Source organism: Macaca thibetana, chromosome 4 (genome assembly GCF_024542745.1).
Source record: "Macaca thibetana thibetana isolate TM-01 chromosome 4, ASM2454274v1, whole genome shotgun sequence".
NCBI classification, from domain to species: Eukaryota; Metazoa; Chordata; class Mammalia; order Primates; family Cercopithecidae; genus Macaca; species Macaca thibetana.
Genome location: NC_065581.1, coordinates 84,481,462 through 84,498,685, shown reverse-complemented (window position 1 = coordinate 84,498,685; position 17,224 = coordinate 84,481,462). Strand labels below are relative to the sequence as shown.

The 17,224-nt window shown below is 38.8% G+C and overlaps 1 protein-coding gene across 4 annotated transcripts in view; it reads right to left on the bottom strand.

Moving 5' to 3' along the window:
- CFAP206 (cilia and flagella associated protein 206) overlaps nucleotides 1–13,242 on the bottom strand; it is a 55,064-nt gene extending 41,822 nt beyond the window's left edge. Inside the window, exons 1-7 of one of the 4 annotated variants that reach the window (XM_050788058.1) lie at nucleotides 13,124–13,242; nucleotides 11,324–11,436; nucleotides 10,596–10,679; nucleotides 7,372–7,462; nucleotides 5,040–5,228; nucleotides 4,076–4,234; nucleotides 2,465–2,673 (exon numbers count right to left, since the gene is read on the bottom strand). In XM_050788058.1, coding sequence (XP_050644015.1) covers nucleotides 2,465–2,673; nucleotides 4,076–4,234; nucleotides 5,040–5,228; nucleotides 7,372–7,462; nucleotides 10,596–10,679; nucleotides 11,324–11,431 — 840 coding nt within the window. In that variant the 5' untranslated portion in view covers nucleotides 11,432–11,436; nucleotides 13,124–13,242. Of the gene's footprint in view, nucleotides 1–2,464; nucleotides 2,674–4,075; nucleotides 4,235–5,039; nucleotides 5,229–7,371; nucleotides 7,463–10,595; nucleotides 10,680–11,323; nucleotides 11,437–13,086 lie in introns of all 4 variants that reach the window. The other 3 variants (XM_050788057.1, XM_050788059.1, XM_050788061.1) reach the window with 3 other exon arrangements.
- Between the last annotated feature and the right edge of the window lie 3,982 nt (nucleotides 13,243–17,224).

Genomic DNA, 17,224 nt, shown 5'->3' with positions numbered 1-17,224 from the left:
AAACTCATCCTGATCCTGACTAAAGTCAGCACAAAATGGCCATAAAGAGCACTTGGATAAGAAAATTAACTTTTTCACCAACATGAGCAGCAAGGAGCTTGGAAATGAGATACTGTATGGAAAAATAAAAGCTCTTCAGCTGTTCCACTAGACAAATGAAATTACAGCTGTTCAGCTAACACTCTAACGATGATGATGATAATCATAAACAACACCATCATCACTTTATTGAGCCTTTGCACCAGGCGCTATGCTGCCTTATTTACATGGTGAAGACTATGAATAACCCCATTTTACATATATGGAAACCAAGGCACAGGGAAGTTAAGCAGCTTCCTTAGGGACACAGATTTAGTAATTGGCAAAGTCATGATTAGAATGCATGTAGTCTGGTTGCAAAGCCCACACTCATCACTTCTACACTTTACTCACTGTCCCTCTCTAGCTGTGAGAAGTAGAACGCCAATGAGAATTTAAGACAGTTGGTGGATTCATGATTGAAAGCTATGAGAAGATTCTATATAATGAATGACATCTTCTGCAACATCCTTACAGTTGTGTGACAGTTTCCCAAGGTTCTTTCTTATAGTATCGCCTTTGAATGCAGGTGACAAATGTGAATGCAAAGTTCTACTCCTGTGGACTCACATGCACTTCAAAATAAATTGATTACAAAATCCCTTTAGTAGCTGACTAGTTAACATAAGGCTGATAGCCACAAGGTAATGTAAAGGGAAATATCTACCCCAAGAGAGTGACTTGGTTTTTATTATTATTTATATATTTATTCTTTTTAGAGATGGGGTCTTCCTTGGCTACCCAAGCTGGAGCACAGTGGCATAGCCAAAGCTTACTGTATCCTCAAACTCCTAGGCTCAAGCAATTTTCCTACTTCAGCCTCCTGAGTAGCTGGGATTATAAATTAGTACCATTAGTACTACGCTTGGCTAATTTTATTTTTTGTAGAGACAGGGTCTCGTAATGTTGCCCAGGCTGGTCTTGAATTCCTGGCCTCAAGCAGTTCTCTAACCTCAGCCTCCCAGCTAGGATCCTCCTTCTGAAGACAATTAGATAGGCTAGTTGTGAGGACAACCCCTAGTCTGAATGAAGTCATGTCATCCGGACAGCTAGGTAAGGAGAGAGGACAGACCAAGTGCATCCAATAGTAGTACCAAGTCATTAAAATACAAGTTAAAAAGAAGAGGTGGTCAGAATACATCCTATTCTACCCCTCAAGAAATTAGCATTCACTCATACAAAAGACAGTTCCATTAACCGAGAATCTCATAGTTACTGGAAAACAGAGGTTGTGTAAAAGTAAATGGTGATGAGTGGGAACATAACTTGGCATCATGCAGTAATTAACAGACTGTCTTCCTTACAATCCTAGAGTGTCATGGGGATATCCCTTAGTGAAAAGGTCCTCCAATCCCTTTATGTAGATACCTGTTTTATATTTGTAAGATTCTGAGTAAGTTTCTATCTGACAGAAAGGGCACTGCTACTTTTTAAAAAGTTTATAACCACCACTTTACCATATTTTCCAACTCTCTAGGGATACTGTGTGGCTTGTTCATTAGATCTAGAAACACCAGATATAAAAATCTTATCTGGCTAGGTGTGGTGGCTTATGCCTGTTACCCCAGCACTTTGGGAAGCCGAGGCAGGAGGATTGCTTGAGGCCAGATGTTCGAGACTAGCCTGGGCAACATAGCAAGACCCCACTCTATATATATATATATTTTTTTTTAAGTTTTTTTGAGTCAGGGTCAGGGTCTCCCTCTGTCACCCATGCCAGAGTGCAGTGGTGTGATCTTGGCCTCACTGCAACCTCTGCCCCCCAGGCTCAAGTGATCCTCCCACCTCAGCCTCTTCAGCAGCTGAGAATACAGGCACATGTCACGGTGCCTGGCTAATTTTCGTACTTTTTGTAGAGACAGCGTTTTGCCATGTTGGCCGGGCTGGTTTTGAACTCTTGGGCTCAAGCGATCTGCCCACCTTTGCCTCCCAAAGTGCCAAGATTGCAGACATGAGCCACTGTGCCTGGCCTACAAAAAACCTTTAAAAAAAATCCTTTCTACCAGTTACAGTGAGAACGAATAATTACACAAACATTATTTGAAAGGCAACCACCTGCCAAACAATGTTAGCTACTTGCTCTGAACTAAAATAAACATAGTATTACTTACTTACACACCATTGTTTAACTACAGTATGCTAACAATCATATTATCAAGTACCAATGAAAAAATACAAATTCAATTTCTACCAAAAGATTTTCATTAAAATCAAAACCCAACTCTTCTATTTCTATTTTGATTCCTAACCCTACCAAAGCAATATAAACCGAGCAGTTATTGAGGTTGTCTCCTTAATTAGTGACCTGGTTCTACCTGATGTGGCCTTATATAAAGAGATTGCGTTATACGGAAAAAGATACCTATATCTTATGAACTTAACTCACCAAAATGATCTGAAGGAAGACCTCATATTGTCGTATATTATAGAGCGCTTCTTTTAACATATATGGCTGAAGTTCAGCTCTCATGTGTGGGTCGTTGGCTGCCTTCTCAAGGATGGCTGTGTAGCGGTATACCTGGCTCCGGGCAGTCTCAAGCTGGTAATCAATATGCTGCATGGTGGCTGGGATTGCTACATGGAGAACAGCTGGCACTGTTTGTAAGAGTATAAAAAGGCAGTCATAAAGGAGACTAAAAACAATTAAGGAGAAGAAGCCTAGAAAGTAGTCACATTTTAAGCATTAAGTTAGGGTTTTTTCCCCAATCAAATTAGTAATAATGAGGCATGTGTTTCATGGGTCCCACCACATAAAGAAAAGAATCTAGGCTGGGGGCGGTGGCTCACGCCTGTAATCCCAGCACCTTGGGAGGCTGAGGCGGGCGGATCATGAGGTCAAGAGATTGAGACCATCCTGGCCAACATGGTGAAACCCCGTGTCTACTAAAAATACAAAAATTAACCGGGTGTGGTGCCGCGCGCCTGTAATTTCAGCACAGGAGAATCACTTGAACCTGGGAGGGGGAAGTTGCAGTGAGCCGAGATCGCGCCATTGCACTCCAATCTGGAACACAAGAGCGAAACTCCATCTCAAAAAAAAAAAAAAAAAAAAAAAAAAAAAAAAAAAAAAAAAAAAAAAAACCTAAAACAAACAAGTTCAAACAAAAGATATTATCAGAATAACCCAGTTATAGTAGGTCAGCTTTTGCCACTAAATATAGAAGAGTTTAGAGAATAGGCAGAGTTTGGTATTATGTGTTGTTAACCATGTGCTTCCAGAAGAGCCACTGACCCTTCCTTTTGTATATCTTCTAGTTATTTAAAAAAAAAGGAATGTTTGTTAAGAAACTCATCTGGATGGTGAAAAATGACAGAATAGTCTAGCAAGGGAGGGTCATTTATGAAAATGGAAATTTGACTTTTTAGAACAGGTTTTAAACTAGAAAAAAATTACCCTTTTATTCTAGATTAGTGATTTGGTGAAAGACACTAACACCTTATCGGTGGACATACAGGAGTACCAAATTTCATAAGGAAGTTACTTCTACTGGTAGATACTTCATTAAATATTTCATAAGTACTTTCAAACTTATAAAGAATGCATTAAGTATATAACCACAAAGCAGATGCCCCCGAATTTAGAGATTTTAAATATCTCTTTGTGGATCTTTTCATTCCATTAACTGCACCAGGAACTGTTTTCAGGAAGATTTTTATTTTTTAAATAACTAAATTGTACTCCCTTTTGGTTACTGACTTGCAGTAATGAACACAAAGCCCCGCTGAACAGGGAGGTTAGCTTTGAGCAGGGCCCTTCGTCGCTTTCACTGATTCACTTTCTCCTACTAGCTTCATGGTACATAAAATGTAAAGTCTTGCCCCAGCAAAAGTAAAAATCACTATACATTATAAACAGTAGTTATTCTTCAGGAAACAGTAAAAAATGCAAATCTTAAATTTAAGAATGCCACTGGTGTGTTGTTTATTATTTTCCTCACTGTGCAACTTAAATTTTAAACATACATAACCTTTAGCATTAACCTAATGATATACCTACAATCATCAATGCCTTCTCCGCCTTTTCCACAGTCTCTGTTAAATAAACGAATTCCAGTAACAATCATGGTGAGTTCTTTCAGCTGGCGTTCTTTGTCCTTCTTAGACAGAGTTAGAAACGTCCCAAGCTCAGCCTGAGGAAAAATGCTCTGTAGAGCAGCTAAAATAAACCAGAAAAAAAAAAAAAAAAAAAAAAAAGGAAAACAAAATGATAGAATAAAGATATCAGAAGTTAAATAAGGTTTTTTCTTTAGTAGCAAGTTAAGAGTCTGAGTTACTTATATGATTCTTTAAATTACTGATACCTGGTTACAGAATACATAATAAAATGTAGCACACATCAAAGCTGGATTACTGAAAGTTATGCCATTGCCTCATGTCCATTTTTAATAATTAAGCGCATCCAGCAGTAACTTTTTGGCAATGGGCATGAAAACAAGCTTTCTAATTAGGAATCTGAGCCAAAAAATGGATGCTTTAAAATAATTATGCAGGAAGGCCATAGGAGAGCTAGACATTTTTCCTGTTCCTCATTTTAAAGGATGAAAGAGGGCAAAGATTTCCTAAGGATAAAATAGTGCCCCTTTCCATCATCCATTTTAAATGACAGACTCAGTTCTTTTCATCAATATGAAATATCCCTTTCCAGCTTTTCCATTTACTCAATCAGCCTGGTACCCTCAATCCTATTATCAATGTCTCTCTAATGAGGTGTAATAGGTCCCTAGATATGTGCAGCTCTAGGAAAATTAGCAATATTTCACTTTCTAGAGGTGCTACTTGAGTTTCAGAACGGACACACAGTGTAAAAGGAGACTGGGTACATTTTAACTCATTCGTGCTGATGTTTTTTTTTTCAGATACAAAGGAAACTTCAATTTTTAACACTTCTAATTTAACATATTTTATAAAATACAATGATCATATATTTTACTTATGAAATGGAAATTGGTTATACTTTTTACCTGTTACCTCTCTGACAGTCTTGATGTCTGTAGGGGATCCAAGGCCAGAGCGGAGTAACACATAGCTGATAATCTTCCGGTACAGGCTTTCCAATTCTTCTTTAGCACATGCTCTGTTATCTGTAATTTCTCTGGTAACAGAGCCTAATCTAGACTCTAGGACCCGGTGATGTTCTTCGAGAAATTCCACTAAAATTGCCAAATAACAATGTTCTATATATTTGATTTTTAGAATTCTTCTTACATAAGAACTAGAGAAAAACTGGGATTGGATATGGCAATTCTACTTCAGGAAAACAAGCAATTTCTTAAGCTGTAGTAATGAAATAAAAAACAGTGGCCAGCAAGTAGCCTCAAGACAAAAATCCAGTAGGAAAGATTTATGACAGTGACTTAAATGGAATACTTTGTCAAAACACCTAAGACTTTAAACAGCCAAACTAGGCCGGGCGCGGTGGCTCAAGCCTGTAATCCCAGCACTTTGGGAGGCCGAGACGGGTGGATCACGAGGTCAGGAGATCGAGACCATCCTGGCTAACACGGTGAAACCCCGTCTCTACTAAAAAAAATACAAAAAACTAGCCGGGCGAGGTGGCGGGCGCCTGTAGTCCCAGCTACTCGGGAGGCTGAGGCAGGAGAATGGCGTAAACCCGGGAGGCGGAGCTTGCAGTGAGCTGAGATCCGGCCACTGCACTCCAGCCTGGGCGACAGAGTGAGACTCCGTCTCAAAAAAAAAAAAAAAAAAAAAAAAACAGCCAAACTAAACAGTAAATTTCAGAAAAGGCTAAAACCTCCCAATTAAGCAGAAAATAAAGAAGGCCATTTCTACAACATATATATAATACTATATGAAAATATAAATATATACATATTATATATTTATGCTATATGTAAGCACATGTCGTATACTATACATAAGCATATATAGTAGCAGAAATATATATGTAGTATATATGTTCCTTTCCGTTACGTGTATTTTTATTTCAGTTCTAGATAAATTTCCTCTGAAAAGCATTATTGATAATACGATGTTGCATCGAGAACTGTATCCCTCCTCATTCCTCCTGTGATATGCTGAGGGATAGGCTTAACTTTGACAGGACTCTGTTCACTGAGTTGTTGCAAGTACAGTTCTTGCAATGACTCTGTAAGACAACCCATATTACTATTACAAGGGCAATAATTAACATATCCACCACACACAGTTTATACCTATACTCTTGCCACAAAACCAACTGAGAACTTTGCAAATTAAAAATATGTTTAAATAACAAATGTAAAAATGTATAGGTTAAATTTTATCAATTCTATGACTATTTTATTGCTTTAAAATTTCCCTATTAAGCAAAAATGCAAGATACATACTTTTACATAGGTAGCATAACTGAAACTAATAAAGAGAAAAATCATCAAATTGTTAATAATGATTGTACTATATAGTAGAGGTAGAGGTAGTCCATAGAGAAATAGATTTGTTTTATACAGCAGGGGCAGAGGCGGTCCATAGAGAATTACATTTTCCTTTTTCTTTTGTTTCCAACTTGTGTTTGATGTATGCATTAAATTATTTACATAATGAGCCGGGCGTGGTGGCTCACACTCATAATCCCAGCACTTTGGGAGTCCAAGGTACGGACAGAAATCCAGGCTTAGGCCTGGAGTTCAACACCAGCCTGGGCAGCATGGCAAAATCCCGTCTCTACTAAGAATACAAAAATTAGCTGGGCAAGGTGGCACACGCCTATAGTCCCAGCTACTCGGGAGGCTGAGGTGGGAGAATTGCTTCAACCCGGGAGTCAGAGGTTGTAGTGATCTGTGGATCGTGCCACTACACTCCTGCCTGGGTGACAGAGCAAGACTCTGTCTGAAAAGAAAAAAAAGTTACATATTGAAAAGCTTTCTAAACTCCCCATCATTCATTTCATTTTTGAATAGTTATATAATTTAGGTAATTATTATGAAAAAATAACATAAACCAGGAACAGGGAAATCTACAAATTAAAAACTTTTAACTTCAATGGGCTGGTTGTTTGAATTCCTAATTATTATGTATTAGTGCCATAAAGGTTAAACGACAACAGACTTGGAAACAATAATTATGAGCATAATAATTGGAATTCGCTTTTAACCCTCACAAAGGCCAACGGCTTTTTTTTCATTTAGCATTTCTAACATTGTTATAGTCCTCAAAGTTGAAAAACATTTCAAAAGATTGCCAAAAATTAAATTGTTAAATTGATTAAACAATTAAATTCATTGTCAGCCAAATGAAGCCCTTCTTAGCTGAAATACAATATGAAATTTAAGTATAAAAATAGGTAGTATATGTTACCTCGATTTGTATAATTCATATCAAAGTAGACTTGCATCTTAATAGTGTCCAGGGATGGATTTTTAGTATCCAATAGCCGAGTCATACAAAGCTAGAAAAGAATAGCCCATGAATACTTCTAGTTATAGTTTCTGAGACAAGTAAGTATTTCCTAAAGTTATTTTCAAAAATAAAGGGAAAAGCAGTGGTTCCTGATATTTATTCACCAATAACCCCTTTTATTATTATTTTTTCTCCTTGAAGACTTCAGGCTTTATAGTTTATTTAACCAATAACTTTTTTTATTTTTATAGATTTAGGGGGTACAAGTGTCATTTTGTTACATGGATATATTGTGTGTAGTGGTGAAGCCTGGGCTTTTAGGGTAGCTAACACCTGAATAGTGGACATTGTACCCATTAAGTGATTTCTCATCCCTCACTCCCCTCTCACCCTCCCAAGTCTCCAATGTCTACTGCTTCACTCTCTATGTCCCTGTGTACGTATTATTTAGCTCCCACTTGTAAGTGAGAACATGTGGTATTTTACTTTCTGTTTCTAAGTTATTTCACTTAAGATAGTAGCCTCCAGTTCCATCCATGTTGCCACAAGACATGATTTCATCATTTTTTATGGCTCATAGTATTCCATTGTGTGTATGTGTATATACATTTTCTTTATCCAATCATCTGTTGATGGACACTTAGGTTGATTCCATATCTTTACTACCAATAACATTTGTTAAGCAATAAGTCATTTCCCTTGAGTTAACCAATAATTATCATGCCCAGGTGGCTAGTAGTCTAGTTGAAGGCAAGAAACCTGATGTTTTGGTTAGTTTGGGCAGTCTAAATGTGGGTAAATGTTCCACAAAGCTTATATTCCAGTCTAAAACTCTTCTAGATTTCCTCCTTACTATTTATTTGTGCCTTGAACAACACTGCTAAGTTTATTTTATAAAAAGCTGCTGCAGCCAGCACGGTGGCTCACACCTGTAATCCCAGCACTTTGGGAGGCTGAGGTGGGCAGATCACCTGAGGTCGGGAGTTCGAGACCAGCCTGGTTAACATGATGAAACCCCGTCTCTACTAAAAATACAAAAATTAGCTGGGCATGGTGGCGCACACCTGTAGTCCCAGCTACTCGGGAGGCTGAGACAGGAGAATTGCCTGAGAACCTGGGAGGTGGACATGGCAATGAGGCGAGATCATGCCACTGCACTCCAGCTTGGGAGACAGAGTGAGACTCCATCTCAAAAAATTAAATTAAATTAAATTTAAATTTAAAAGCTGCTGTAACTACCACCCCTCTCTTCACAAAATTTCACTAGTTCTACCCTTGCTATTTCTTCTCCTGGTCTGTTTTCTCCCATGAGCCCCCACATGGATGGCTCATTTCCCTTCTCTGCCTTGCCTCTTTAGATTGAATATCAACCTCAGTTTTTCTTTCCTTCTCTCATCTCTACTCATCACCTCCCTCCCCCACTTCCTTCACTGCTCACCCTGTAGGCTGAATATACTGCAGCTGGCAGGCACTTGGCAGCTCACTCTCAACCTGTCTCCCTGAGCACCAGCCCTGCTTTCCTGGGAGGAGGGAGGGGAGAATGCAAGACTGAGGACTGGACACTGTGTCTTTGCAGAAGCCTGTGCACCTGGATCCTTCCACATAGAGAAGTACTGTTTTAAAATGCACACTTTAAAAAAATAGCTCATCCACATGATTTTTAGTTGAGAAAAATATTGTCACTTGAATTATACGTTGTTAGTTTATGTACCTGTCATATTAAAAGTATATTGGCTTGATTCTTTCCAACGTAGTTGAGTTGGAGCTTGAGGGGAATGGAGAAGTCTTCCTGGGTCCTGACAAGGAGAACAACTTATTTTCTGCCCTTCCTTGATTCTCTTCCACAGCTTTCCAATAACATTTCTGACTGTCATAATCACTTCCCTTATTGCTAAGAACAAGTTTTATACCATCTTTTCTCTGCATCCTCCCCAATTATCTGTTACGTTTTGACTTTTTAAAGACATTCTAACTGGTGTAAGATTGTATCTCATTGTCAGAATAGAAAATCCAGACATAAAGCCACATATCTGCAGTCAGGTGATCTTTGACAAAGTCAACAGAAACATACACTGGAGAAATGACATCCTATTCAATAAATGGTGCTGGGAAAATTGGATTACCATATGTAGAAGAATGAAACCGATCCCAATGTCTCACCATATACAAAAATTAACAACTCAAGATTGATTAAAGACTTAAATGTAAGACCTGAAACTATAAAAATACCAGAAAAAAACCTAGGGCTGGACATTGGCCTATGCAAAGAATTCATTACTTAAAAGCAAATGCAACAGAAATAGACAAATTGGATTTAAATAAACTAAAAAGCTTCTACACATCAAAATGAATAATCAACAGAGTGAAAAGAAAACCTGCAGAATGGGAGAAAATATGTACAAACTATGCATCTGACAAAGGACTAATATTCAGGATCTACGAGGAACTCAAACAACTCGACAACAACAAATAACCCCATTATAAAGTGGGCAAAGGCCATGAATAGACATTTTTCAAAAGAAGACATACAAATGGCCAACAAGCATGAAAAAAATGCTCAACATCACTCAGCATTAGAGAAATGCAAATTAATTTAGTTCTATTTAACTTCACAGTGCATGACAAACCAGTTAATATTTGCAATGTAAGAGATTAATAACAAGGTTTCACTAAAATATTGTAGCAGATGCTGCTACCTGCCCAATTTCCCTGCCCTTCCTTCCTTACTAACAGAGCCTCAATTTGGGTTGGGGCAGGGATTTATTCATCTAAAAAATAAAAAAGAAGTGAATGTCCCTAGGTCACTTACAGTATCATTCTGGTCAATAAATGTAAGTAGATGGAAGGGATTCTGGGAAAATTATTATTTTCCGGAGAGAAGGTGATAGACCTAACTGGCACACATATTTTGCCCTTTGCCTTCCCCCCTTCTTTCTACCTAGAGGTAGGGTAGCTATCTTTTGACCATCAGATGACCATATTGCAAGGATGGCATGCCCCAGGAAGCCAGGAAGAAGGGTCTATGTCTCTCCACACTTTGTGTTATGAGAAAAATACCTCATGTGTAGTACTATTTTGTGGGCTTTTGTTTCATTTAGCTGAAGGCAATAATGACTAACACAAATACTGTGTTTACAACTGAGAATAAGTAATTGCAAATTTGAGGACTGTTGGGTAATCACCTTAACAAGATTCTGCACATCACTTTTCATGAGGGTTCTATCCATGTTAAAGCCATTACTTGGATCCAGGACAACAGCTTTCACCTGGAAAAAAGTAGGAACAAGCCCATTAAGTAGGAAAGAATCCATTAAGCAATTTTATTTCATATTATTAGTTTAATGTGTTTCCATTTTTTAAACAACTACCTCCTGATTACAGTGGGGTTGGTTTTTCAACTATTTTTCTTACTACTGAACTCATCAGTACCCTTGTTAGAGGCTGAAGAAAAGAAGCGACAAACATCAAATTTGAATGGGGTGCTAGAAAAGTTATATGGGGAAATAAGTTGAAAGCAATGGCTAGGTTTTCAGTTGGGAAACTATGGTATATTTTATTGTATTTTTATTGTGTATTGTTATCTTAACCAAAAGCAAGAACAGAGAAACTATAGCAATGAGTAATTTTTAACAACGGCAAACAAAAATACACACCAAAAAATTCCCACACAGGAGAACATTATTTATGTTTTCCAAACTCATCAAGGTCTTCTAAATCAGTCTCTATAAATCTACAACTCACATGCTCTATAAACGTTTTTAAAATGTTTTCACTAACTTGTCCGATGATCTCATTATGTTTAAGCTGAAAAACATCTATGAAAGCTTCACAGAATTTAAAGGGGAAAATGGACATCACATCTTAAAAAAGCTCTTAATAAAGTAATAATCACAAAAAGATTTCTTCTTACCATAAAAGCAATCAGAGTTTCAGAAACAATCTCTCCATGGGCTGCACATTCTTGTCCTATTTCTCGTATAATACTCCTTATAACACTTTCGGCCTGAGTTGGAGGCATTCTGGCTAAATAAAACAACAATTGTTTTTAAAAACGTGGGTTTATGCAAATTTTTTTCTCTTCTGATTTCTCCAATATTGTATTTGTAAAGAGTCATAATATCATCTATTAGCTTATTAGTATTTTTATTAGTATCTAGGCCTCTCCTGTTTTTCATTATTTTTAAAAATGAAGGACTTTATTGAAGACAGACAATGATTGGGATTTCAAATAATTGAAACATCTGATAATTAACATTTTCAATTATTTAAATTATGGTCACTTAACATATATTCCTATCATGATATTCTTAATTTAAAAAAAAAAAAAAAAAGGCTAAGCAGGCTGGGCGCGATGGCTCACGCCTGTAATCCCAGCATTTTGGGAGGCCGAGGCAGGCGGATCAGCTGAGGTCGGGAGTTCGAGACCAGCCTGACCAACACGGAGAAACCCCGTCTCTACTAAAAATACAAAATTAGCCGGGCGTGGTGGCGGGCGCCTGTAGTCCCAGCTACTCCGGAGGCTGAGGCAGGAGAATCGCTTGAACCCGGGAGGCGGAGGTTGCGGTGAGCCGAGATCACGCCATTGCACTCCAGCCTGGGCAACAAGAGCGAAACTGCGTCTCAAAAAAAAAAAAAAAAAAAGGTAAGCAGTATTTGTAGGGGAAGAAGGTAAAATTAATGAGAAACCCAAGAGTACAGCTTGAAAGAGGAAATGCTTATTCAACCACATTCACTAAATAATCTTTCGTAATGGTACTAGAATCTTGGAAAACAATTCTTGCTCAGATCATTAAAATAATCTTTTCCGCACATCTAAAATGGAGTTCAGACTCTCGATAAAAAACACAAAAGCAAAAACCAAAACGTAAGAGTTATGCATCATGGAAAAAAAATGAACTCCTGGTTATTAATTCCATTTACTCTAAGGAAAAAGTGGCAGGTTTTGACCGAGTTTTCTGATTTTCCTGAATATTAGTAACTGAGCACAATGGAACTTGGCATGTAGAGTATAACAAAGGCAATATCAGGTAGATAAAGCCAACTCCTCAGCATTATTAGCTTTCCGATGGATGGGTACGGAAGCACGAGGCATTTTGTCCAGTGAAACCAGATTGCTTGGATTCCATCGTGACCCGACCACTGTCTAGCTGTGAGATCTTGGGCACTTGTTTCACTTCTTTCCAGAGGCGTGAGGACTAAATTAGTCCTATCTGTTGTGTGGTTACAACAGTTTGCGGCATTAGGGAATCGCTTAAAACAGCTTTGAATCAGTACTCCAGGATCGCAAGCAGCGCATGCGCGAGTGTCAGTCTGTGGGAGAGTCTATCCCGCTCCGGGTCTGTGTGCGCATGCGCAACGGTGCCGGGTCGCTAGGGACGCGGCTCAGCACCTTCCCCGCATCCACCCACCAATTACTAAGTCTCCCGAGGTCAGGCTTCTAGGGTAGCCAGTGGAGTGGAACAGAGGCGGAAGGCCTCAGGCGCCCGCGCAGTGGCTAGAGGGCCGCCCTGCAGCCCTGGGCGCCTCCGGCGGGAATGGACCGCTGTTCCAGCTCAGCGGCGGCGCAGCCTAAAGGATCGAGACTGAGAGCTAAGTCTCGACTAGGCAGGACGCGGTCCTCCAGCCGCCCGGGCTCCGCCAGCTGCCCCACGCTCGCCGCCTGGCGGGACACACCTCCGGGTCAAGGGCGCGGAGCCCCGAGTAGGCTGACCTGGATCGGAATCGACAGCAGGAGCCGTGTCTGTCTGCTTCTGTCCTGGGGCCCTCACCGCGACCGTCGGGGCAGTTGGGCTCTCGCAGCAACCGCCGCGTAACCATGGAGATGGAAGGCTCCGGACCAGAGGGGGTGGGGCCAGGTGGGGGCGGGGCTGGGTCCCACTTTGAGGTCTTTTCCGCGAAAGATGGGCTGGAAAAACTTTAAAAACAAAGAAATTCCAGGCAGAGACATCTTAACCTCCGTGGTTAAGACTGTGAAACACAAGTTCTCGTAAATAAGGACATTAACTCGCTAGCGTGGGAACGATGGGGCGGCTTTGAAAGCGGGGTCGGGGAGAGGGAGGAGCCAGTTGGAGAGGCTGGGAAAACGGAAGGGCTGTATCCTGGACAAATAGAGTTCTTGTAAAAGTATCTAGATTTAAAAAACAAAAGTAAAAAGTATCGAGGTTTTATTTCATGTCCCGTTGTTCAAAGGAAGTCTGCAACAGAACGCTCCAAAATGCCCGAAGAGAAAACTCATTCAAGAAGCACATGATAAGAACACATTAGTGTCCGAGTCAAAATAATGAAGTTTTATCCCTTAACGATAATGTCGTTAGGCCCACCTTCAGACCTGAAAGTGTGAAAAAGGATTAAATACGCATTAGAAGGAGAGCATCAAACAACAAGGTTTTATTTTTAAACAGTAACTTTTCTCAAACTGCAAACAAACATGCAGAATATGCTTTGCTTAAGGACATTCCCTGATTACTAGGAAATGAATAAACACAAAAACTCAAGAATACACATCATAATATAACACAATTTTATTTCCACCTTCTAGAAAATGTTCCCGGAATGTGGATGAAGCTTGTGTAAAAATAGATGTTCAGAGTAACATGATTTATAATACCACAACCTTGGAAATCTAAACACGATATTTAAGTAAAACGTCAGGCAGGTATTTAAAATTATGTTAATAAAAACCTTGTGTTTGTCTTATACTTTTTAAAAGCCAAATGCAAAATTTATATATAATATGACTTAAACTATATTGACGTACATATAATGCACAAAAAGTGTATAAGTCATTTTTTCAAAATCACAGCAAGGAATTAGATCTAAGGATGGAATTATAGGTAAAGTATTTTTATTTCTTTATACTTTTCTGTTTTTTCTAGATTTTTCCATAATGAGTATATATTGTCTTATGATCTATAAAACAAAATTTTAAAATACTAGGGAGATGAGACTGGCTATTTGTAGAGAATGAGCCCAATTTAGATATACAAATATACTGTAAGTATACAAGGTAAAGCAACCAAAGGAAGGTGAGATAGCAAAATTTTAACAGTGGTTGTATCTTTGTAATGGCTTATGGCTGATTTGTCTTCTTTGTACTTTAAGATAGCTACCAAAATGTCTTCCATGAGCATATATTATATATTAGAATATTAAATATTTTTTAAGATGGTAAGAATCATATCATCTTAAGTATAGTTTTAAACTAATGGGCAAATTCTGGCACAAATACTCCCTATGTTTGATACTGTTAATTCCTACTTAATGTCAATGTTTTCTTCTCTTTTTATTACTAATTTAACCCTGTGTTGGGAATGACAGTGTTCTCTTAAAAAAAAAAAAAATCTCTCAACCTCTTTCTCAGTGAGCGTGGCCTATGACATGGTCTGGCCAATGAGATATAAGTATAATCTCTGGATGAGGTGTACTTCCATTTTATGTCTGTTGCCTTTCCTTTTCTTTCTACTTGAAATGAGAATATGGGGCTGAAGCTCCAGCAGCCTTGTTGTGAACATAAACATGAGGGTCACATCTTAAGGATGGTGGAACAGAAATGAAAAAGGAACCTGAGTTCCTGGTAATGTCATGGAACAGCCCTATCAGCTTCTTGACTGGCTATCTCCAGACTTTGCATGAGAGAAGATAAACCCCTATTTTATTAAGCTACTGTTATTTGGGTTTTCTGCTACATTCAGCCAAACTGAATCCCTGACTGCCACAATGGGTATGACTTTGGAAGTATTATTGAGCGTTTTGTGCTACATTGAATTATTCTACCTAATCCTTCATGCCTCTTAGCATCCACACCCTTGCCATGGACTTTGGTGGGGTATACTTCCCCAATCCTTGATTTTGAATTTAGCTGTGTGACTTGCTTTGACCAATGGGTTGTGGTGAAGTAACAGTGTGCCAAATCAGATCCAAGGCCTTAAGAGACCCCATATTTCTGCTTTCTCTCTTGTGCCTGTGTCATTGCCATGAGAAGTACATACCCTAGCAAGCTCTTTGGTCCCAGAATGACATGCATATGGCACAGAATTGCCTGAACCGATCTTTTAGTAAGATGCAGAGATGCCCAACTGGGGCCCAGGCCTAGACCCGCCAAACTCCAGTCAACCTGTAGATGTGTGATAATGAATGAGTATTGTTTTAAACCACTGAGTTTTGGAGTGGCTTATTATACAGTATAATTGTGGAAAGAGTTCATTTATAAACCTTTCGGTGATCTAAATTTCTCATTTATGAAACAGAGAAAACAATGGCATCTATCTCACAGAGTTGTGAGAGTAAAATGAGATAGCCCTCATGAAGCACTTAGCACAGCATCTGACATAAAAGGATTCATAAACTTTACATACTAGTATTTTGTGACCTTTATCATGGTTATTATTGACAACATCAACTATGACAATGTATTTTATACTCCCATGGTTTATTGGACTTCTAGTCTTTGTAGAACTAATTATTCCTAGTTTTAACATGGCAGCAATGGCATTTAATTAAAAAACATGGAAGAACCAGAGTGCATCCAGAGAATGATAAGAAAAATGTTGTCAGAATAAGATAGAATTGGATATATTTACCTTGAGAAAAAGAAGGCATGAGAACTCGTCTCAGTTTTGTTAAAAGAGAAACCAAGCTTTATGTTGTTTCAGAACACCAGATTACAAATCTACATAAAACAGTCTTAAAGTACAATTGTGATAGAAGTCTTTCTAGAAGAAGTGAACCCCATTTTATCAAATGTTTTTTATCTAAAAGCTGAAAGATTGCCTTTAAGAATATTGTAGAATTAATTTCTTCTGATTAAGTGATTTTAGTATGTCACAAACTATTCAACTTTTAAAGAGAGAGTTACATATTTTTCCTTTTCCTAAGACTTTAAGAAGTTTTAAGCTCAGATGAACTGAGCTTCTTAGCATGTTTAATAATTTTTTATTGAGTCGGACGCGTTGGCTCATGCCTGTAATCCCAGCACTTTGGGAGGCTGAGGCAGGTGGATCGCCTGAGGTCAGGAGTTTGAGACCAGCCTGGCCAACATAGTAAAATGCTGTCTCTACTAAAAATACAAAAAATTAGCTGGGCATGGTGGCGGGTGCCTGTAATCCCAGCTGCTCAGGAGGCTGAGGCAGGAGAATTGCTTGAACCTGGGAGGCAGTGAGCCGAGATTGCGCCACTGCACTCCAGCCTGGGCGACAAACCAAGACTCCGTCTCAAAAACAAGCAGCAACAACAACAACAACAAATAATCATTTTTTTATTGAATACTGGACATTGTGAATTGCATCCTTGTTGAGTGTCTGAATTTTATTGTCCCCCTTGAGGAAGGTTGTGCCTTTTTTTCAGCCAGTTATTTGTGGATGAGTTTGATTCATTTGAGGACTGTTTTTAAGCTTTATTAGGGTAGATCTAGAGTAGTCTTCATTCCAGGAATAATTTGGCCCTACTACTAATTAATAACTGCTCAGAGGTCTTCAATGGATTCCTTGGTTTTCACTGAGAACTTTTCACTCTGGCTGGTCAGAGTTCAAATGTCTTCTCATCCTCTGTGAGCTCTAAGAATTATTTAGCTTATACTCCCTGGTCATTCTGTGCTTGGCTGTATGGATTGACAGCTTGGCTGTATGGACAACCAAGTACTTAGCAAAATCTCAGACTTACCAGTTTTTAAATTTTATTTATTTATTTTTTGTATAGCTTCATCCTTTCCAAAACTCTGCCCTTCAATTTCCACATCTGTGAACTCTGATCTCTGTCTCCTCAACTCAATAAAGTTCCTAGACACTGGGTTTACCTTTCTATGCCCAGGATCTGG